This window comes from Taudactylus pleione, unplaced genomic scaffold (assembly GCF_031769625.1).
Source record: "Taudactylus pleione unplaced genomic scaffold, aTauple2 ptg000370l, whole genome shotgun sequence".
Classification (NCBI taxonomy): Eukaryota; Metazoa; Chordata; class Amphibia; order Anura; family Myobatrachidae; genus Taudactylus; species Taudactylus pleione.
In genome coordinates, this window is record NW_028284771.1 from 191488 (window position 1) to 215000 (window position 23513).

General features: G+C 40.9%; 1 protein-coding gene across 6 annotated transcripts in view; it reads right to left on the minus strand.

Annotated features, from left to right (window-relative positions):
- Positions 1-23513, minus strand: part of PAM (peptidylglycine alpha-amidating monooxygenase) — a 154125-nt gene that overhangs the window by 95771 nt on the left and 34841 nt on the right. For all 6 annotated transcript variants that reach the window (XM_088444652.1, XM_088444651.1, XM_088444653.1 and 3 more), the window contains one exon: positions 6731-6818. In XM_088444652.1, coding sequence (XP_088300778.1) covers positions 6731-6818 — 88 coding nt within the window. The remainder of the gene's footprint in view (positions 1-6730; positions 6819-23513) is intronic.

Here is a 23513-nt window from a genome sequence, read left to right on the forward strand (position 1 = left end):
AATCATCAAATCGAGATTGTCCAACATGTTGGAATTTCACGTGCCTCCCAAATCAGTCATCTGCAGAATGGGGAATGGCCCCAATTAATCACAGATGTATGGGCCCCTTAAAGCAGTAGCCTGACCTTCCTTCTCAATGGAAACAGATGTATGTTATTTATGTTGACGTTCTGCCAAACACCATTAATATGTGAGAAGTAGGTGTAATGGAAATAAAAATGAAGAAAAATAACTAAATAATGGATAGCCAAATGACTAAGGGCTGATTCACTACCAATGGCAACTTCGATTAGACACACAATTGGCCGATTGTTGCATTTCCGCGAATGCATTGCAGTGTGTGTGCGTGAACACTCCACTGCGATCGCAGTAACCATGCAGACCCAACGCAGAGTGATTGACAGGAAGTACTATTTTAGGGGTGATGACGGGGGGTGGTCGGTGAAATGCAGGCGAGTCAGTGCGTTTGAACGCCGTTACAGGGGTATGCATAAATTAGCCACTGTGCTGCCATACGGTAGGTGAGCAATTTCTGAGTAAGGTCTACGATGGCACTCGATATTATTGATGGTTTCGCAGTCTTGCTAAGTATTACGGCTGTGTGTAAGGTAAGGTGAGCGTCCTTATGTTGGGCTGCGACGGCACTAACTGCAATCACTAGCATATCTTCGCACTGAGACTGTGTGCGTAATCGCTATTGCAATCGCAATAACGATCCTTATTGAATCAGGCCCTAAGACCAGGTCACTTGTGTTTGATTGCATTTTAAAAAATCTAATCAAAATACCAGCACAGACACATGTAGGTGTTTTAACCGATTCAGTATGATTTACCGCCGGCCGCATGGCTGGCGGTAAACCCCGACAGCGGCATCTCGGGAGCAGTGAAAATCCTGATTGTCGAAAGGTAAGTACTCACTAACCCTATTGTACCCCCTAACCCTCTCTTAGGGGTGCCTAACCCTAACCTCTCCCCTAAGTGCCTAACCCTAACCCCCCCTTCCCCTAGCCTAAACCTAACCACCCGGGGAGTGCCTAACCCTAAGTCCCCCCCCCGGGAACCCTAAACCTAACCCTCCCCCCATGCGGCTGTCCACGCCTGTCGCCCGGCTTACCGTCGATTGGTAAGCCGGGTGTCGGGCTCCCGGCGTAGGGAAAATGACAGGCTCGGAATGTCGACGCCTGTCATTTAACCCTTGCCGGGATTATACAGTCGGGAAGCCGGCAGTCGGGATTCCGTTTTAACTACTTTCGGGGCAAACTCCATCGACCTCATGCGTTAACCGCATTAATTGGAGAAAAAAGCGTATGGAAAACCAAAAGCTTCCGAATGCGAGTAACAGAAGTGTGCATGGGGTCATTAGAAACTATGGGGTCTATTTACTAAGCCTTGGTTTGAGATGAAGTGAACAAAGATAAAGTACCAGCCAACCAGCTCCTAACTGTCATTTTTCAAACAGCCTGAGACATGGCAGTTAGGAGCTGATTGGCTGGTACTTTATCTCGGTTCACTTTATCTCAAACCAAGGCTTAGTAAATAGACTCCAATTGTTTTAATTTAAAAAGCCATTTTCATACATGTCACTAGTGTTAAACATACTACTGTAACACACAAAACTGATGATGAGTAAGAGGCCTTATGTGCCTGAGAGGTATGCCAAGTCAAATTTCAATTGCACATTCATTCAACCTCTATAACCAGACCGTTAAACTTTAAATGTATTCTGATTACCTGAACTGGCAATCTGGTATTTGTTAGAACACATGTTGTGCTTGCTAGTGTCAGTGAGCTGGTCTTGGTTGCGTTCCAGCCCTGCTCTCAATAACAGTCATTAGTTGCAGCCACTATTGGTGTACTGGTGCCAATACAAAGACACACTGTGAATGATGGAGCTCTTTATCACACTGTCTGAGCAGAACCACCTTATTAAACTTTGGGGTGCTGTGTGTGCAAGGGATGTCGGATTTTTTTTATTTAGAATTTTGCCCTGCCCATCATCCTAATTTGTTAGACACCCCAGCCTTATAGTACAAGTCTGAAAAGAAAAAGGACGCACACATGTGAATAAGCCTCCATCTCATCTTTTTTTTTTTTTTTTTAATATTGATATAGAGAAAAAAAATGTAGAGCAAAATTATTGAAATCCATAAACTGCAGCTGTCAGGACTGTAGATGAAAATGCCATGACTTGTGTTGCCATTATCTCTTACAAATTACCTCCTTTCAGCTCATGCTCCGCACAACACCGTTGTTCTGCAATTTTGTGAAAGTCAATGTCGCTGACAATTAACATTTCAAACAGATAACAGAATTAATTTCACTACTAGCATGAGAGTGACTAAACTGACGGAAAATATAGACATGATAATTGGTTATGCAGAACAGGCCCACATAAAGTGGAGATATAACCCACTGAAGGGTAGAGTTTATTTGCAAATTATTTTACTGTACACCATCAATAACACATACAGTGCCTTGCAAAAAGTACAAACAATAACAAAAAAAATACATAAGGCATTCTCATGTGTTATTTTCATGCATGTAATATTGCTTTCTAGGATGAGGGAAAATTAAAGGTCACCTACAGAATCTAGCGGAATAGTGACCCACTGATAAGTCATGTGCAACGCGCAAGAGAACTTCATCTTCACATTTTCATACAGCACAGCTTAGCATACACCGCTATAGAATAGAACAATGCAGCGCAGCTAACCTACTACTTAGGTATGGTCAGATATATTTACAGCCATAATGTACACGCTCATTACGTAGACACTGATGAAATGTTGACATGTTAGATTGTTTACATACCGCCCCTGGTGGGCCAGCAGTGACTTACCTGCAGCGGATCCAGCGGTGTCTACTGGCAGTCATGTGGCTGTCACTTCCAGTTGAGTCATCTGATGGAGCAGCATTCCAGTGAGTATATTTGCTCGATCTCGAACAACTACCCCTCCCTCTAGTGCCTAACACCAGTCTGGAATGATTATGAAAGTTAGGTATACTGTAATGCTGCTTGACTTGGAAATACTAATAAATCACAGCTATTTCAAAGGACAGTTGTACATTGCTTCTAACAATATTTGGTACACACTTATTAACAGGACAGCTGGCAGATGCTTCAATAAGATAGTCCCTTTAATACGAAAGCACCCCTAATCTACATGTTATCTATGAAACAATACTGGTAATACAATTCGGGATCGGTGAAGATCCCGACTGCGCTAAAGGTAAGTACTAACTAACCTACCCCCCCAACCCTCCTTTAGAGGTGCCTAACCCTAACCTCCCTCCCTAGTGCCTAAACCTAACCCCCCCTTCACCGCTGCCTAAACCCAACCGTTCTGGGGCAGTGCCTAACCCTAACCTCCCCCCGGGGGTGCCTAACCCTAACCCTCCTTCCCCTAGCCTAATCCTAACCTTCCCGGGGGGTGCCTAACCCTAAGTCCCCCCCGGGACCCCTAACCTAACCCTCCCCACTACCCCGCGGCTGTCTGCGCCTGGCTTACCTTCGATCCATATGCTGAGCATTGGGCTCCCGCCATAGGGATAATGACAGACATCGGGATCTCGACGCCTGTCATTAGACCGCTGCCGGGATTAGACAGTCGGGAAGTCAGCAGTTGGCATTTCGAATGTCGGCTTCCTGACTGCATCCCATATAATTCCCACAAATGCATCCAACAGACAGAGTAAATCCTGGCAACCAACCTGAGCCATACTGCCAACAACGTATGGAAAAGCTAAATGTGTAAATAACAAATCGAGAATAAAGACGCAATACTTGAGTACAAAACAGTACAACCGGCAGCAGCTCTGATGGAAACTGGCCAATCACCTTCAGGAGAAAAAGTAGCAAGCTTATTATTTGCTCACCAGCAAGAAAGCATTGTAACCCTGTGAGACCTGGACATTGTCAGGTATATATGACCCTTTGCTTTATATATATTAGGACCACCATCATCTCTCACATAATACAAGGGTACACAACCCATGTGGGTTTTGCTCATAGATAATATAATTGTGGGTTCAATTGGACATTGTTGAACCTACTAGCCTTCTGGACATTCCACATATAATTGTTCATCCAACTGAGTCCAATATGCAGATTTCACATCTCTATATACAGTCAGTGCTATTTTTCAGCAGGAACTCAGTCCCTGAACCTCTCATTAACTATGACAGGCCAAAATTTATTTTTCATAAGATGAGTTTTATTTTAAAGACTCTTTTGAGTGTCTTCTTTTCTAAATAGCTATATACAGTATGTATATATTTGTTTTTCTATAGCTCCACCCCCAGTAGCTCATCCCACAGTTCCTGAACCTATTTTCACAGAAATATAGCCCTGTATACAGTCATTCTAGGAATAACCAGCAGCATTCTTTAAGTAGGATTGTTACAGCTGGAATAGCCCTGTATGCTTATTCTTAATACCATCTTATATAGAAATATATCGCTGCCAGTTATTCATCATATCGGTTATAGGAAAATCCCTTTCAGGAATTGTCCTGTCTATTTTGTGATATAATGTTTGCCCTAAATTGATTGTCATATTGTTGTACAGTATAACTTAATAAATATATATATGCTTATTTCTTTTCTTAAAGATAAAAGGTATATACCTCTACATTTGGTTATTAACATAATAATACATTTGTAGACATAGATACTCAGTATATCTAGCTAGCGCTCTTCCACTACCTTTAAACGTGTAAATGTTTAAATATAATCAATGCACACAACATGTGAGTGTGCAGGAGGGGAGCAGGAAAATATTCTCTAAACTAAATACTCAGAATAATATCACTATGCGTTTGCTGTTGGATTTCTCTATTCATTGACATTTAAAAAAAGAATACAAAATTCAGAACTACTGTAGATTTTTTTTTAGACCATCCTCTTCTCTAGGGACGGAAGAATATGATAAATAACTTAACAACCTTGGTCAATGTAATATTATTTTAAAAGAAGATAGATTTGCTGGTTCTAAACTATCCAACTATGGACAAGTCCCGCTCACAATTAGCACTAAATGTATTTTTAAAAAAACCTGAATAGAAATGTCACGTATTACATTAAAATGCATCTGAGTTTCTATCATCTGCATAGTGTGTGTCAGAAGTCTATGACTTCAATTACAGGTATACGTCACTGGTTTACACACACAATTAATAAAACCATATAGGCATAACCCAATTAAGAGATGTGATAATGCCAGAAAGGAAGATAGAGGCAAAGTATTACTAATGTATTAACCTTTTAGTGGGTTCAATTTTTCTTCTGTAAATACTATTCATTTGCATATGGGTCATACATATTAACACCGTCATTTAAAATGTCAATAAATAATGCATATCATGGCTACATTATTTGCTGCTCTTCAAATTATTCGGCACAAAGAATGAATGAGAGAGAATACAATCAGCATACATTACACACAAATAAAAATAGAAGCCATAATGAAGGAAAGCAGGTGATTTACTAAGTGCTGGCACAGTGTTACTGCCTGCCGAGACACATTCATCATTACTTGCATCCAGTTATGAGCTCATTTGTGTCCACCCATTGAAATGGATACAGCCAAAAACAGCACTCTCACAAGAGCAAACACTTACACGCAATAGCATTAAGGCAACCGTATACCACTATCAAAATTGTACTTCTCCATAAAACACGGTGAAGAATATTAGCTGACAGTGCAGACACAGCACAAATGGAAGGAAACCAGAAATATATCAAGGTTTTTGGTTACAAAATTGTGAAAGCCCTGCGTAGTTATCAGGTCTCTATCCCTTAAGCAGTCAATAAAATCCTGAGATGTGTAGTTTAACAGCTGGAGAGATGGCGGCTCACCAAGCATATAAAGCTGGACACAAATGCTGATCGCATTCACTTTATACATTCACAAAATCCTCATGCAATAAATGTTTATACGCTCAAGCTGGGTACACGCTATGCGATCCATCGATATGATCTATCGTTCCGACGCGGATAGGAACGATGGTTCGTGCGGATCGCGTAGTGTGTACTGACTATCTGCGTGTTCCCACGGTCGCATGCGATATTGTCTGATTGGCTGCTCTGCACAGCCGACTGGACAATATTGCATACGGCGCCGTTGCAGGCAATGAAGGATGGAACGAGGGACCGTTCCGTCCTTCAATGTATCACTCAATGTGTACCCGCGGTACAATATGTCGGCCCGACATAACGTCCGGGTACACATCAGCAAGTGTGTACCCAGCTTCTCACAGGTTATCTTTAAACTGTGCCTCATTATTGTTTCACAGGATTACTATCCAATCTGGGGCAAATTTCTGGGGTCACAGAAAATGACAGGACACACTGGCTAATATAAAGGTAAAGGTTTGATGGCATTTACCAACATAACAGATAATGATCCTATTGATTTTTGTCAACATTCCCTAAGAAATGACAGGGTGGCTGCCCAGCACAGGAAAGCATACCATCACCTCCAGCAGATCCCTTTTATACAGGACGGTCCTATTTAACCATGGGTAAAAGGCATGAGGCCTCTCCGGAGTAGAGCATGACCATGGTGAATTTAATGAGTGGCCAGTTAGAAGGAGTGTCCCAAGTATATGCACAAAAATTATATTTTCATTTGATAACAACAAATACAGAAAGAAGTTAAGAAATAAAATATACAGTAAACCCAGGTTACAGCTTTCACACAACATTTAAAATGTTATTGAGACACACGTACCAGTAGTCTTCAGTGGACGAGGGTGAGCTGCATCCAAACAGTAGCATGTGGTGTGCTGTATCCATATTGGCATGAGGCCTGAAGTCAACTAGGACACAGAAAATAACAACATGTTAAGGATCTCCTAAATATGATTAGCAAATTAAAACTATACATATCAACTTTCAAACCAATGCCAGGCATATTTCTGTTTACTTTTCACAGAACGTATTCTGCGGGTTCAAATTTATACATGGCAAAACGGGACAACTGTTCAGATTGGTCAAAGTGTGCCGAGAAATCGGCTTTCCTGCAGATATGTAACTGGAAAGGGGAAAATGCACCCCACTATAAAGACGAGGGATGAGATGCAAAGTAGAGAATGATCATGTAAAAGCAAAATTAAATAAATGTTCCATTTAACAGTAGAACTACTGTATATATATTTGTGCAGCCTTCTTACCAGTTTGTCTGCTAATACCCAGTCTTGTTTTTAATTAGTTTTGTTGCCAATTGTAAAACACAAAGGATTATGCTGGCGCTATATGTTAAGAATAATAATATGTGCTAAGCAAGGAACCTCCAACAGATTCCTTACGTGGCCTGGTGCAAATGGCATATTTTTGCACAAATCCATAACTCCCCAATAAACCTATGGCGACTGCATGCGATATACTAAATTAACAATTACTGCTGCGATTTCCCACTTTTGAGGTTCATAACTAACCTCTATTATGGAATGTATTTTTTTAATATTCAAAACTAATACATTTCCCCCTCGTAAATTGCTATTGTACAGAAAAAAAAACTTAAAGCTCTAGGTAAACAACGCTTGATGTAATACCCAACAGTCAATGAATAGAAACTATGCTCGAAAGGAAAACAGCTGCTTCTATTGGCACAACTGATATGAAATCTAAATATGGCCCAATGAATGCATCTAGGATAAAGAAAATATACACAACACCATGGAAACACAACTGCTTGCTGCGGGCATTAAACAATAAAAAAAACTAAAGCAAACATTCAATTGTAGACCTAAAGCAGAAATGTTAACCATGAAGGTTAAAAAGCCCACAGCCCCTAATGAAATTGTACAATGAAAACTCGACATCTCTGTTGGCCAATATGAAATGCAGCCCTGAGATCTGTTGGCAACTATGCAGTGCAGACCTGAGAAATCTGTTGGCGAATATGTAATGCAAACCCGAGATCTGTTAGCAGCTATTGAGTGCAGACCCAAAGATCTCTGTTAGCTACTATGGAATGCAGACCAGATATTATCATCCTTTATTTATATGGCACCACAAGGGGTCCACAGTGCCTTACAAAGTACAGAAACAGTATGAACAAAACAAGAAAAATTACTTACAGTACAGAAATTAGCAACTTATGGAAATGGTTTATAAACATTGCTGCATCAGCAGACATAATACCCAAATGCACAGCAGGGCAGCAGAACCCAAGGGACATGTGCCAATGAAGGCAGTGGGGAGGAGACTATTATATAAATGAGGGGAGAAAAAGCACATCAGGGAAGAAGATCCTGCTAGTGAGAGGGGAGAGACAGTAAGCAAGGAGCATGGAGCAGTGGGTGAGGATGAGAGCTGGAAAGCTTTGATAAAAAAAAAGTGGGTCTTGAGAGCCCGTTTGAAGTTGCACAGGCAAAGTCTTGGAGTCGGGAGAGGGAGGAAGTAATCAGTTAGGAGGAGAGGCTGCATTCATTTGTGTAACGAAGTGGGCGGATGGGAGTGTGAATAGAGAGAAGGTCGGAGTTGTAAATGGGAGAGGATTGGGTGAGGGTTTTGTAAGTGGGTGTGAGAAGTTCAATGAAGTTCTGAAGGGGATGGGGAGCCAGTGTAGGGCATGTAGGAGAGGGACATAGTACATATACATAGTACATTTGGAGAGGAAGATGAGCCAGGCAGCAGCATTGAGGACAGATTGGAGTGGCAAGAGGTGGGGTCAGAGAGGCCAGATAACAGGAGGTTACAGTAGTACAGCGAGTGTCTTAGCTGCTTTACAGATGACCAGTGAGTGTCTTAGCTGCATTCATGATGAGAAAGGGTCTTGTCCTGTAGATATTTCCGAGATGGAAATGGCAAAACTTTGAAAGGTGCTGAATGTCTGGTTTGAAGGAGAGGGAGGAGTCTAGAATAACTCCAAGGCAATACACTTGCAGGCTAGAGGAGATGGTGGTGCTGTCAGTTAATGGAATTGTGGGAGGTGAGGTTATTCGGGAGGGTGGGGAGATTATCAGCTCAGTCTTAGACATGTTAAGTTTAAGAAAGCTATGGGACATCCAAAAGGAAATGGTAGAGAGACATTTGGAGATACGAGTGAGGAGAGAGGAAGAAAAGTCAGGAGAGGAGAGGTAGATCCGAGTGTCATGAGCATAGAGACGATATTGGAGGCAAAACAGCTGATGAGCTCGTCTAAGTAGGATGTATAAAGGGAAAATAGGAGAGTTCAAGAACTGAACCTTGGGGACACCTACTGGTAGAGGAAATGGGGGAGAAGTGGAGTCATGAGGGGAGACAGAGAAAAAGCGTTCAGTGATGTATGGGGACAGCAAGGAGAGCGCAGTATCATGTAGACCAAGAGAGTGAAGGATTTGCAGGAGAGGATGGTGCACAGTGTAAAAAGCAGAAGAGAGGTCAAAGATAATGAGCAGAGAGTAGTGGCCCTTGGATTTGGTAGCAGTGAGGTCATTGCTGACTACAGTGAGGGAAGAGAACGAAAGCCAAACTGAAATAAGTCAAGCAGGGAGTGGGAGGAAAGGAAGGCGGTAAGGCAGTTGTAGACAATCCGCTCAAGGAGTTTGGAGGCAAAGGGGAGGAGAGAGATAGGGTGGTAATTAGATAAAATGTCAGGATTAAGGGTGGATTTTTTAAGAAAGGGGGAGACAAGGACATGCTTGCAGAGGGGACAGTTCCTGGTGAGAGGGAGAGATTGAAGAGATGAGCAAGATGGGAACAGGCTATAAAAAAAATGGAGCAGACGGGATAGGGTCAAGGGGGAGACTGGAATAGGATGGGAGAGGCAGGCTGGGAAAGGAGAGGATGTGGGGACGAGTGTCTAGTGGGATGTGATGTGCCGACGTGTGGATTACATTTTAGATGTGAAGTGGGTGGCAAAGTCATGGGGAAAGAGTGAGGAGGGGTGGAGAGGAGGAGTGGGGGGCAGAGGAGGGAGTTGAAAGTGGCAAATAAAAGACAGGGTTTGGAGGACTGGGAGAAGATAAGAGTCTTGTAATAAAACCATTTACAGAGGAAAAGGGCAGCCCAGTAGGTCAACAGCAGAAGTTAAAAAATTAAGGAAGTAGCAGAAGTTTGAAATGGAGGAAGTCTGCATTGGAGCGCGATTTCCTCCTCTGTTGCTCGGCGGTTTGTGCACACTTTTGCAGGTATCTAGTGCATCTAGAATTACAAGGTTGAGGTGTGTGTGAGTAGAGACCGCCAGAGCAGAGCCCACCGGCGGCTTCGCAGATCCAAGCAAGTGCGTATAAACGTGCAGCAATAGTCGCAGATCCTTTTATAATCGACTATCTTAGTAACCCTATGGGCGAGCTGAATGGCCGTGGGAACTAATACACTGGCGCCAAGTTTTCAGAGTAAGGGTTTGCAGTAGTATACTGTGACACACCCCAAAAACGGCTGCGACACACCTTCGTTTTTACCGCCACTCCCTCTAACCTCCCCCAAATGGTCCCTCAATGTCAATCACTTGCAAACAAACCCTCAATGTGAGCAGCACTGCTAAGGTATTCTGTCCTATTTGCAGTGCGACCGCGATGCATGATGAAGTGAGGTTAAGGAGTTTAGAGACAAAGGGGTCATTGATGGGGACATTGAAGTCACCTAAGATGAGAGAGGGAAGGTCTGTAGAGAGGACGGAGGAGCCAGGAAGCAAGGATGTCAAGGAATTTGGAGATATGGTCAGGAGGACGATAGTTCATAGCTACACGAAGATCAACAGTTTGGAAGGGGCAAATAGAATGAACCTCAAATGTAGAGAATGATAGGGATAATTCTGATGGTATGAGTTTGTAGGAGCAGCCAGAGGATAGAAGGACCTCAACACCACCACCATGGCAATGGGGGTATGAGAGGCCCCCAGAGGAGAGTGCAATGGGAGAGTGGTGTCTGATCTTTGTAGACTACTATGCAATGCAGACCAGAGGTCTCTTTTGGCTACTATGCACTGGAGACTAGAGATATCTGTTGACTACTCCACAATATGGTCTGGAGATCTCTGTTGGCTACAATGCACTGCTGACCCAATATCTGTGTTGGCTACTAAACAAAATATTTGCATGGCTGAATAGACGGGGAGAAGCAAAGTTGCTTTTCGGGTGTAATGACTTCCATAGAATATATGCAAAAATAAAAAAAGTAATGTGAAAAGTGGATAAGACACAAAAACAGTAATTGTTGCCTTTGTAAAAATGTATGTTAAACTATTTCTTAAACATATTTTAATAGAAAACCTAATTAAAAACAAATTTAGTTCAGACACTTCCCCTAACCAATGTAATCAAAACACTATGTGGCAGATGTACAATCTCTAGAAAGTGATACAATTGGAGAGTGATAAACTAATAACCAATCAGCTCCTGTCATTTTTCAAACACAGCCTGTAACATGACAGTTAGGAGCTAAGTGCCTGGCAGTTTATCAGTCTCCAATTTATCACTTTCTACAGCTTAGTACATCTCCCAATAAAGAGGATACCAATGACTATAAATATTAATAAAATTATGCCTAAATCGTTTTTTTATGTGAAACATAATGTAGTAAAAACAGTATCAATGGCAGATGAACAGAGCTCAGGACATTTATTTTTGGGAAAGTGAACTGCCCAGAAATGCAGTAAAGCTGCCCATCCACTTGTAGATGCGGGGACGACGGCACGATTACGACAACGTAATCGTGCAGTCATCTCCCTAGGGGTGAAGTGCATATACTGAACGTTCAGACGTTCAGTGTATGCACATCAATCATCCCCGAACATGGCAACCTGATGATGGTCGTCAGGTTGACCGTCATGTTCGGGCGATGATAGATGTCGGAAACGACCAGCGGGCACGCGCCTCACTGGTCGTTTTAGACATTTAAATGCCCGATTTGCAGCCGATAACTGAGCGTTTGCCCGATTACGATGTCGTAATCGTGCAATCGCTCAGTATTATCGGCAAGTGGATGGGCACCTTAAGTTTAAAATGAAGAGGATTTCTAAAACAAGAGAACAGTTTCAAATTGGAGGTCGGAATACTGAAGGAAGATAAAATAAGATTATTTTACAGAAAGATAAACTGAAATCATCTTCAAGGGTTTGATTATGGGCATTTAGAATGATGTTTCCATTATAGTGGGTGCACACTGGTCACTACTTTAATAGAGCAGTTTTTCACCATCTAGGTGCCCCTTATAGTATAACATTAAAACATACAAAGAAGAGACCAATCCCATAGATCAGGGGTGTTCAACATGCGGCCCTCCAGATGTTGTGGAACTATACATTCCAGCATGCCCTACCACAGTTTTGCAGTTAGGGAATGCTAAAACTGTGGAAGGGCATGTTGGGATGTGTAGTTCCACAGCAGCTGGAAAGTCGCATGTTGAACACCCCTGCCATAGATAACGGTGCACTATGTCCTGATAATACCACTTTCAGACAGAAAATGGCAAAAAACCCGGATTTTTCCCGACTTTTGCATACCGGGTTGTTTTGCCATTCTCTGTCTGTACCCCCCGTCAGACAGAAGAGCAAATTGCCGGGTCAAAAATTTCAACCTGGTAATTTGCTGATTTACACGGTTATTTCTTCTGTCTGAAAGGGTCAACCCGGGACTAAATTCCCGTGTTTCCGACCCTGGTAAATTCCTGGGTCGAAGTCCCGGGAATTTAGACCTGGGATGACCCTTTCAGACAGAAAAACGTCCCGTGCAAATCACCAAATTACCCTGGTTGAAATGTTTAACCCGGTAATTTGCATTTCTGTCTGAAAGGGGTATAAGAGACACATCTTAGAGGCAAAAGTGGGGAGAGTCACTGTAGTTCTTCTAGGTGAACAGCTCAATGCTAGTTTCCTTAAATGGGACTGGTGTACCCAAAGGTAATTTGCATAAATCCTAGATTCTCAGTATGTGCTACGTGTATGTACCCCCAAGTTATACATCAGTCGGTTATATAGAAATCAAAATTACTTTCAATTTGTTAGCAATGATCAGTCTAATTTATACACTGTATTAAATATTATTCATATTCTGGTATGTCAGATTTTTTTAATAAAACGTTATGGATTTTTTTTTTTTTTTATGTACTAATATATGATAAAAATGCCCCCTTGCATCTTTTATACAACAATTAAATCCATAATATAGGCTTGGTATAAGTTTACTCACAATAGGGGGTACTTCCAATATATAAACACTAGAGCAATGGTTCCCAAACACAGTGCTCATGGCACTCTAACAGTCCAGGTTTTAAGGATATCCACGACTGAGCATATATGGCGAAAACAAAATGACTGCGGTAGTAAATAATTCTCCTGTGCACAATCATGGATATCCTTAAAACCTGGACAGTCAGGGTGCCTTGAGGAACGTGGTTAGGAATCACTGCACTAGAGGGTACTTCGTTTAAATGAACACACTATAGGAGCTACTTGGTAAACACGTTAAAAGAAATATGGAGATATCTTGGCAAAGTTACCATTTGCCATGTAATAATAGATGGTATTTTTTATGTCGTACGGACTTTCTTCACATAGTATGTGGGTGCCTCACACATGGATTTAAGATAAACTTGTACTATGGTACAAATCAATATTCTTCAGGTTTACACATTTCAACAAAAATGATAGGTTACCTATCCATTAAACCGTTGATTTAGATTAAAATGATAGCAATAAATAATAAAATGCTGCTATAAAATATTAGCAACATTGATTCCATCGGCCTCTCTACAGCACATTAAGTGAACGTGTGACACACTGCAATCAGTCACCATCTAGCAGCAGACATTTGTTTACAGGCCAGTCATGTGAGTGATAGCAATGGATGCAGATGACAGTTACATTTCCTGGCTGAGTAGCCAGATGTCAGGCTCAATCCTTCTGAGTGTCTCTAAGACACCCTCAAGCCATTTATATTTTTAGGCATAAATATAAATACACTGCAAGTATGTGTCACACTTGCAAATCACTGATTTCCTCCTCTATATGCAAAAATATAATCGCAGCAAATAAAATTCAGCCTACTGATCATTTTCCAACATGGCAAGAGTTCTATGTAGCAGGATCAGCCTCTCATCCACAAGGTTATCGCCCCTCAGCAAACAGCTGGTTTACTTAATGCATACATATATTATAAGCTTGGTTACTGAAATTGTCATTTAGAATAACATTGACTAAATGTTATAGTATTCATAAACCAGATATGGTTATCTTTAATCTTTCCTTGTCTACTTGTTTTGTCCCGAAGTGCTTTAAGTTTACTACGATTGTCCCGATTCCTAAAAATGGACCTCCGAAATGTCTAAATGATTACCGCCCTATAGCGTTGACATCACTTGTGATTAAATGCTTTGAAAGGCTAGTACTGAGTCATATTAAGTCTCACTTTGTAGCAGGTTTTGACCTGTGGCAGTTTGCTTTTAGGGCGAATCGTTCAACTTAAGATGCTATTCTAACTGTTATGCACCAAGTGCAATCTCACCTAGAAGCTAGGGATACCTATGTAAGGATTTTATTTGTAGATTTTAGCTCAGCATTTAACACTATTGTATCTAGTGCTCTGATTACCAAGTTATTTGGTTTTGGCTTAAATGGTTTTACTTGTAGATGGCTGTTAAGCTTTTTATCTGATAGACCCCAGGTAGTCAAGTTGTGGAAAACAAGTTCCAAGGAGTTGGTGCTGAATGTTGGTGTCCCACAGGGGTGTGATTTGAGCCCAGCTCTGTATTCATTGTTCACCCATGATTGTGTGTCCCAGTCTCCGTCTGTTAAGATAATTAAATTTGCGGACGACATCACTATCGTTGGCTTAGTAACTAATGAGGATGAACTTGCCTATAGAGCTGAGGTGGCTAGAATGTTTGAGTGGAGCAGTGGTAACTGTCTTATCCTAAACACGATGAAAACAAAGGAAATGATTATTGACTTTAGGAAATGTGGTACCCCGGCAAAGGCCCCGGTGTGCCTAGGTGGTTTGACTACTGAGGTAGTGCCCTTCTTTAAGCTGTTGGGGTTCTATATTTCGAATACTTTGTCATAGTCCATAAATTCAGCCTTCTTGGTTAAGAAGGCACATCAATGTTTGTTCTTCCTGCGCCGTTTGAAATCTGCTTGTGTGAGTAGAGGGACCATTTTAAATTTTTATCGTAGCATCGTGGAAAGTGTTCTGACCTATGGATTTTTCCATAGTACGGGAACTGTACTGTGGCTGAATGGAGGGCATTGAATAGGGTGGTTGGAACAGCTAGTAGAATTATCGGAGTGGTGCTACCGCGCACACAGGAGATATATGGAAAAAGGCTCCGAAAGAAAACTAGCTCTATCTTGGCTGATTGCAGCCATCCTAATCATGCTCTTTTTGAGAAATTGCCATCAAATAGGCGTTTTAGAGCTGTGCGCACTCGGACCAAGGGTTTGCATAATAGTTTTTTTCCCTACAGCCGTGCGTATGTTAAATGGTTAACTTAAATTGTTATATGGTGTTGCATTATAGTGTAATTTGCTGTCTGTTTTACTATGTGGTATATTGCTGTGTTGGTTTTTCGTTGACATCACTTGTGCTGTCAATGACAATAAAGTATTATTATTATTATTATTATTATTATTACATACATTTAAACCATTATAAAATACAAGTCCGGAGAACCATTACTGGAGAGCATAGTTTCCAACTAGGATGACAACCTTTGGTTTTGTGAGGGTCCCAAAATAGAATTTAATGTTCCCTCATGAACAGAGTAATTTACCTCTTCCCTACGGGCTTCCTACACCATCCAAGTACCCTTTTTTTGTCTTCCTGTATAGAGACTGTATTGTCATATAATGGACACAAAGTCTATGCAGCAGGTGAGTCTCTGACTGAAGGGCTGTACTGTTCCACCAGCTTGACAAACCAGAAATAGACAAATGTTGTGGGAACACTTTAGATTATTGAACTGATCTCATAATGTGGTCTATTGCTACCTTGCAAAAGTAAGGCACAACCCCCTTCATAGGACTAAGATGCTAGGAAAACATTATGATGTCTGCCACTTGCCTGTATGGATATTTTTATTTATTGTGTCATCTTTAAATTATTCTATGGACTGCATATTGATGAAAGTGATCAAAACAATCAATCAACACAAATAAATGAAGTGAAAGTTGGTGATTGAGGACATTTTTCAATGTAATTGACAAGATTCTCCTATTCGGCCATTAGCACTGGTGAAGAGGACATCGTGGCTGATTGTAGCCGCTCTTGGTGACAGTTATGAAAGCTAGACTAAGGTGATGATACAAGGAACTGAAGTAATATCTATATGATATGCCATTATCTTACCGAGGAAGAGGTTTAGTATTATCCATGAATGGGTGGAGGAAATAGCTGTCCTGTTGTTGCTAGAAGTGTATCGCTTTGCTAAGTGCTTATCATTGTACAATTATTATACCCCACACACAGACACAAGTGGCAGAGGCAATCCTCACTTTAATGTTATTTAATGAAGCACAATCTAATTGTCACCGTCTGAACCTCTCCTGAATAGAGGCACTTTTTAGATAAGGACAAGAACAATCTCGGAGACAATTTCCAGCCTTTGATTACTTTGATAACTGTCCACATCTTTTCATTGCCCAACCACTCAGAGTTTAATTTTCTTATTAAAATACACTCATTGGCATTAATCTTAAATGTGAGGAGAGTATTCAAAGGGTAAGGGGGGGGGGGGGGAACTATGGAGAAGCCATTGGAGGCGACCTGATTAAAATAAAATAGGTATACAATGTCAGTACATGTGAATAATGTAAGTACATGTGAAATTTACATTTCTTATCTAAAGCAGAACCACACATACGGAAAGCAGGAACAGCAAATGTGAGCTGGACCAATGTTCACTTTAACATTGATGAGCGTGTGTTTTCATGTCATTCATTTCCAGTTGATCTATAAGATAAATATTAGTGCAGCCCACACAAATGAGGTCACTGGATGATAATGTAGACATATAGAAAAGTGATCCAAATAACTCAATGCTCATCTTTCTCAAAGGGAACTTATTATGCTTCCAGCCCAACGCTGTTCTCTGTTACCAGAGGAAGATCTGCTGCTAGATCTTTAATTATTAGGCGTTATCGTCACCAAAGTGTCATTGTCTAGATAATATTATCACCCATTGCAAGAAAACCTATGTAGAGGTGAAGTGCCTCATTAGCATAGATTCAGCACACAGTCCATTATACAGTATATCTTACTGCCTTTTCAGATTAATGCAAGACAATACCATACACCGTCTCCCTATTTCATTGGAAAAAATGCTCACTGCAAATAAAATCAAAACTATATATAAAACTGTATGACTATATATGTGTGTATATATACAGTATATATAAATAAATAATGCCTCTGCAATTATTTGTGCAAGATATTTGTGCTCATTTTCACTGCTGACTTTTCTCAGTTGCTAAAAAGCTATTTCTGAAGACGGTGTGTATACAGTGTGAAAGTCACATTGTGGACAATATTCCTTAGGGATTTTTGTGTGTGTGACTCGGTGGTCAGACCAGTTTAAGTTCTCAATTAAACAAAAAAAGGTTTTACACATCAAACTGCGGAGGTAACAGAACACCCAGACTTCGCCTCCGGCATTAGTAAACCAGGAGTCTAGATCTTCCCAGATTATCATATGTGGATATAGAAATTGTAGGAACATAACTGATTTATACCATTATTCAAACTGTTTTATATAATTATAGTTTCCATTTCCAAGAAACAAAACCCACCATTAAAATACCTATGCGTAAAACAAAGCTGGAGTCTTGACATAATGGAACTGGTGAGTATTGTCCAGGATGAAAGTATGATATGACCAGCAATAACAGACCCACATGCTGCTACTTTCATGCAATAGTTACTATTATATATGAGGACTCACTCTCAACCAAACTGTGTTTTCAGCCACTAACATCCGTAAGCTGCCTATTGAACTATGGTGGTTGGTTCCATCAGCAATTTCGACCACCTTACCTGCATGTCATGTTTTCTTTATTTCCACAAACTCCACATGACTTGGGACTGTGATCATTAGAGTGCTACTCTTCAAAACATCTATGATTTTATACAGCGTTTCTCATGTATAGAGCACTTCATTTCCAGATGAAAATACATTGAGTTCCTGCTGATGCACTATTCAAACCTGATTACATATGCACAGCAAATTAATAAACCAGAACATAATCAGTATTACAGCAATGGAACAATAGTTCATCATCGTTTTCCATTACCCACTACATTAACCAATCATACGCCTCTACTGCAGTGATGAGCCACAGGTGGCCTGCCTCCAAGCCTTTCCTGTGCTCTCCAAGCTGCTTTCTGATGTATTCTTAATATGTTCCTTTCTCTGCCATATGCCCTGTTAGCCCCAGCTCTTATTCTATACTTTATGTACTGCCAAGGTTCACCCATTACCTTGCTTTATTAAGTACAAGCTAGGAACAAAAGTGCAGTTTGGCGGGACATAAAGTAGAGAATATGGTATTGAAAAGCAATAGGTGTTGGTTCAAAGAAAAGAACCTCAACCAAGATCTCTATAAAAGGTGCACTCAAATAGCTTCAATTATATCAAAGCTCAAATTGCATTACTTAAAACATGACTTTTAATATATATAACAATTGAATAAAAAGGACTTACACAGATATCAAGAACTCTGACAAAGAGTTGTGAAAAGAGTGAATCTAGGTTCTAAAACCTGGATGAAGATAGGCGAAATATGGAAAAACATATATTGGACAATATAACATGAAACATGTAATAAAATATAAAAAACACCAGGTCAGTTGATGTTAATTAGGAGATCCAATAAGGTAGCAGTGTTAATCTCTTCTTGCCAGCGAAAGGTGTATTACAGAGAATAGGAAAAATAGAAAGTTAGGGGCATCAAATTCAATACCGGGCTCTGCTGCTCCTTTCACACTTACAGTAAGTGGAGGAAAAGGAGTGAGAGATCTGCCAGCATCGTAACCCCTAAAGACAATTAGTCAACAGTGGTCTTGGTCATCAAAACCAATTACTACTATCTGCTGTCATATCTATGACATTGGACAGCAAATGAGTGAATAGATAGTAAGAGATGGGGACCACTGGGAAGTATAAGATATAGTGGAAATGTTTCCAATATGACAGGTAAGTAGTATGCTTTTTAGATATAAATAATCATGTAGATCATTTAACAACCTAGTATCATAGGTTTAGAGACTTTAAAGTGAAAAATAATGTTGAAGCATATTAAATCTCAGTTAATCAGTGTGATAGAAAAGTAGGGGCTAAAGATTCCACAACCAGGCTCTGCTGCTCGGTCTCATGCTAAATTGCAGAGGAGGAGGAGTGAGAGATCTGCTGGTGTAGTAGTCCCGAGAGAAAAAAGGTTCCCTTCATCAACCCCAATTTCTGCTGTTAGTTTGTCATACCTGCCGGCATTGGACAACAAATGAGGGAATTATCAGATTGGAATGGGAGCCTCTTGGAATTAAGACTGTAAGGTCACACTCAAACTGTTAATGTAATAATTATCACTGGTATATACAAAACGTCATGTTATTGCGATCTCAAAATTGATATATTTGGTCGTAAGGATACATCAAAAGGGTATATCTCTAGTGTTCCCTCTAGCTCCGGCGGCAGGCAGGGCGCCGGAGCTAGAGAGGGCAATGTTGTGCGCGCGCCTTCGGCGCGTGCGCGCCCGAAAAGGGGCGCGGTTACGAAAAGGGGGCGTGTCTAAAAGACGCGTCCCCCTTTTCGTCATACTTGGGGGCGTGCCCGGCGCTTATGGACATGCCGGGCAGCCCCCAAGCGCTGCAGAAAGGGAGAATAGACGCCGGGCGCATGCGCCCGGCGTCTATTCCCCGGCGGTGACCGGGTCACTGCATGTTTGTCCACCCGCGGGACACTGCGTCCCGCGGGTGAGAACGTCTCCCGCAGGCTGTTAGGGCAGGGCGCTTTTTGCCCTCCTCCTGGAGGGCAGGGTGCTTTTTGCCCTCCAGAAGGAGGGCAGGGCGCCGCGCCCCGCTAAAACAGCCTAGCGGGAACACTATATCTCACTTGAATGTGGCAATTTTATCCAGTCAGGTTGTATCTAAAACCCAATGTATTCAGGCATCAGTAATATGTCGCTGATGGCGATTGAATCAACATGTGTTATTATCAGTCCAACGCACAGGTGATCAACATATCCTAGATTAGAACATTATTTTGGTTATCTATTAATATCAGCAAAAGTTGCTGTACATTAAAGAACATACTATACATCAAATAATAACCAGTGATAGATGGTCCAAAACAATATATATCATTCCTATCAAATAGCAATATTAATTAGCTGAAAATCAGTGTAATTCAGCTTATGTATCAATATAAAATAATCTCTTTATGTATGATGTAAAAAAACCCTGTTCTTTATTGAAAGAAACAGGAAAACGCTAGGCAATGAAAGGGTGAATCCTAAATAGCCACCGTAAGTATTATCCTGACAAATAAATAAATGAATCAGATTGGCATATTGGCAATGAAAGGGTAAATCCTAAATAGCCGCAGTGTGCTATTAACATGCCACGCAAATCAAATAAGGAGGTAACCTCCGAAGTACATTGTGTATGAATACATGACCTGGTGTTGGGGTGTCCCGTCCTGCGCAGTAACGGGACCACCCTGATCCGTGCCAACGCGCATTTCGCCACATGGGCTTGATCACGTGGGATGCAGCTCAGTCTAGTTCCCAGTATCCAGCGTCTATGTACGTTCCTATACCCAATCGGAAGTGATGAGCTATGTGACAGGCGTCTAGTTCAGCCCATCACCACGAAGGGAGTAGTAAGTCAGGAAGGATCAGGGGAGAAGGTAATCCTCATGTGCATCATCTCTAACAGAACTGTGTACGTTCTTATATCCAATCAGGAGGGTTAAACACAGTAACAGGCATTCGATACAGCCTGTTACTGCGAGAGGAAAAGGAAAGCCAAGGGAGAAAGAAATCCCCCTACACGTCATTGTTATAGATCGAAGGGAGAGACATATGAGCAGAGCCTGTCAATTTAAACACGCTATTGTGTCACCAATTATTACAGTTACAGGCTAATTAAAAATGCTAAGATCCATCTTGGATCAGTGCGGTGACATTTATCCCCCCCCCCCCTTTCCCTTCATTTTCAAAGTAGAGAATATGACTGATCTTTTGATGTTTACCACCAGCAGTCACTGTCTATGTCATGGGGCCTTCTCCACATCATGTGGCCACCTCCACAAAACACAGTGCCAGCAGCACATGTGAGATCAGAGATGGAGGGATATGCAGCCTGCACCATGTGGCCTCGCTCCTTCCTCTCCAAAGTAAGGAAGTTCAGTTTCATTAATCCTTCGATTAGTAGAAGTCCCTGGTACTCACGGTGAGGGGTGAGTCAGAGAATCGTGGAGCATTGTGTATGCAGGGAATTCTGAGGGGGTAAGTGTGCAGCTGGGGGGTATTTAAAAGATAAATGGTAGGAATCAGAGGCTTTTAAAAAGCATATTGCATAGTTTTGGAGTACAAGGAGGGAGTCTAAGTGGCGGCCCTAAAACTGTATCCAGTTGCCCATCGCTGATCTAGTTGTCCTCCATTATATCCATATAGCAATGGTGCATGTATGAAAACAGTTTTACAGTGGACTTTGAATGTTAAAGGCAACCTCCACCTTTTCTCTAATTGTATTTTATCTTTTTTTATTCTAGCACAGTGTAGAAAATGAAAGCAAAGGTTTGATTGGTCACTAGAAATGACATTACCTTTTCATAAATGCACGTACATTACTTTGATAAAGCATTTATGCTTTATTGTCAATAATACACTATTTTGTTTGGAAATATGGAATATGTATTTACTTTGTATCTTACTAAATATTAAAGTAAATAAAGAATATATAAAAGACAATATTACAGTAGGCACCAAAGCTCAGTGTAATGCACCTAACTACAGGCAGATTTTTTTTGTTTCTTTTCTTTTTTGTAAACACCCAAAGATTCATTTGTCTCTGACAGTAAAAGGGAATATTGGGCATCATAAACCACATAAGTGCTTGTGGGAATACTGATATAATAGGGAAATGGGACTGGCTGAGCATTGCTTTTGTACAGTATGTAATGACTTATGCTGACTGGCAGAATAATGAAAAACAAATACACAGATGGCCATATGGCTGTATATTTTAAAGGACAATCCACTTTTTGTAGTAATAATACTTTATACCCATTGCCTTCCAGCAAGGAATATTCACAAACACTCCTAAATTAGGGGGAGTGCTCCCAGACACCCTAGAGAGCTGGCAATTCTGGAGGATGCATGCCTGCCTTCAAGTCAGACAAGGACAGCATGGGATTATGCACATTGCAAAATCATACCCATTTGCCTGACCCACGTGGTGATGCAAAAGGCATCCTACAGTTGTGCCCACTTCCTTTTATACCTGTCATCTGTATCACCCAGAGGACAGCCATGAAAAGTAGGCAGGTATGCCTTACGGCTTCCTGCTTAATGCACTAAGTTTAAAAAAAGGAAAACAAATTAAAAAAACAGAACAGAACAGGGTAATTTATTTTTCAAAGGTCCAACACCCTGTTGGACAGACATTTACAAGAAACAAGAATATGACAGTGTTCAGTGAACAACTTTGGAATGATTACCCGAGTACAACAGGGCTATAACTGCCTCAAAGAAAATGAAAAGGAATGCACCTTAGAGCATAAAGGGACTAATGCTGATTTGCACATATATCGTATCGATGTTCTAGATTTGCTCGGATTACAATACATGATATGTTTGCCCTTATACAGTACATAGCTGTAGTCGCCTTCATTAGATGTCCCTAACTCCTAGCAATTTAATAGGTTGAATAATCACTCAGCCCACTCCGCTTCCACGACCTGTAGGTGACAGGTACATGTTAGCAGTCACATACACAATCTGGTATAGTTTAATATATAGATAATATATATAATGAATTAAGATTTAAAAAAAAAAAAAAAAATTGAGAAAAAAAACAAAACTTTTGGCAAAGATAGCAAAATAGACTTCTCAATCTATGCATTAATAACACATATATGATTGACCAACAACAGGTAATAACTACTAAAGGTTGGGAATTGTATCAATCTGGTAAATAAAATAAACAATAAGAATGCCATTACTGTGCCCCAGCATGCTGCATGATTCATAGTCTCCAAAATCTCCACAACGCCACAAAGCCACCCAACTAACTCCATAATAAAACACAAATCTTAGCAACAGGTAGATATATTTTAGGTTTCCAGTGAAACATGGAAGCCCGAAGTTCATGTAAAGATGAATAAAACATGAACTAGCTTTGGAGAGAATTATGTTATGCACAGAGGCAGCAGCAGCTCCCAAAACCCCCCAAGAATTTCCTTTTTAAGTGCTATCACCATAGCAACGCTGGAGCCATGTTCTCTGGAGAAGCCATTCTAAGTCTCCGAGGTCCTTTACATATAACATTTATTAGGTCTACTAAACACAACAGCACGGCAAAAATACTAATTTTAAT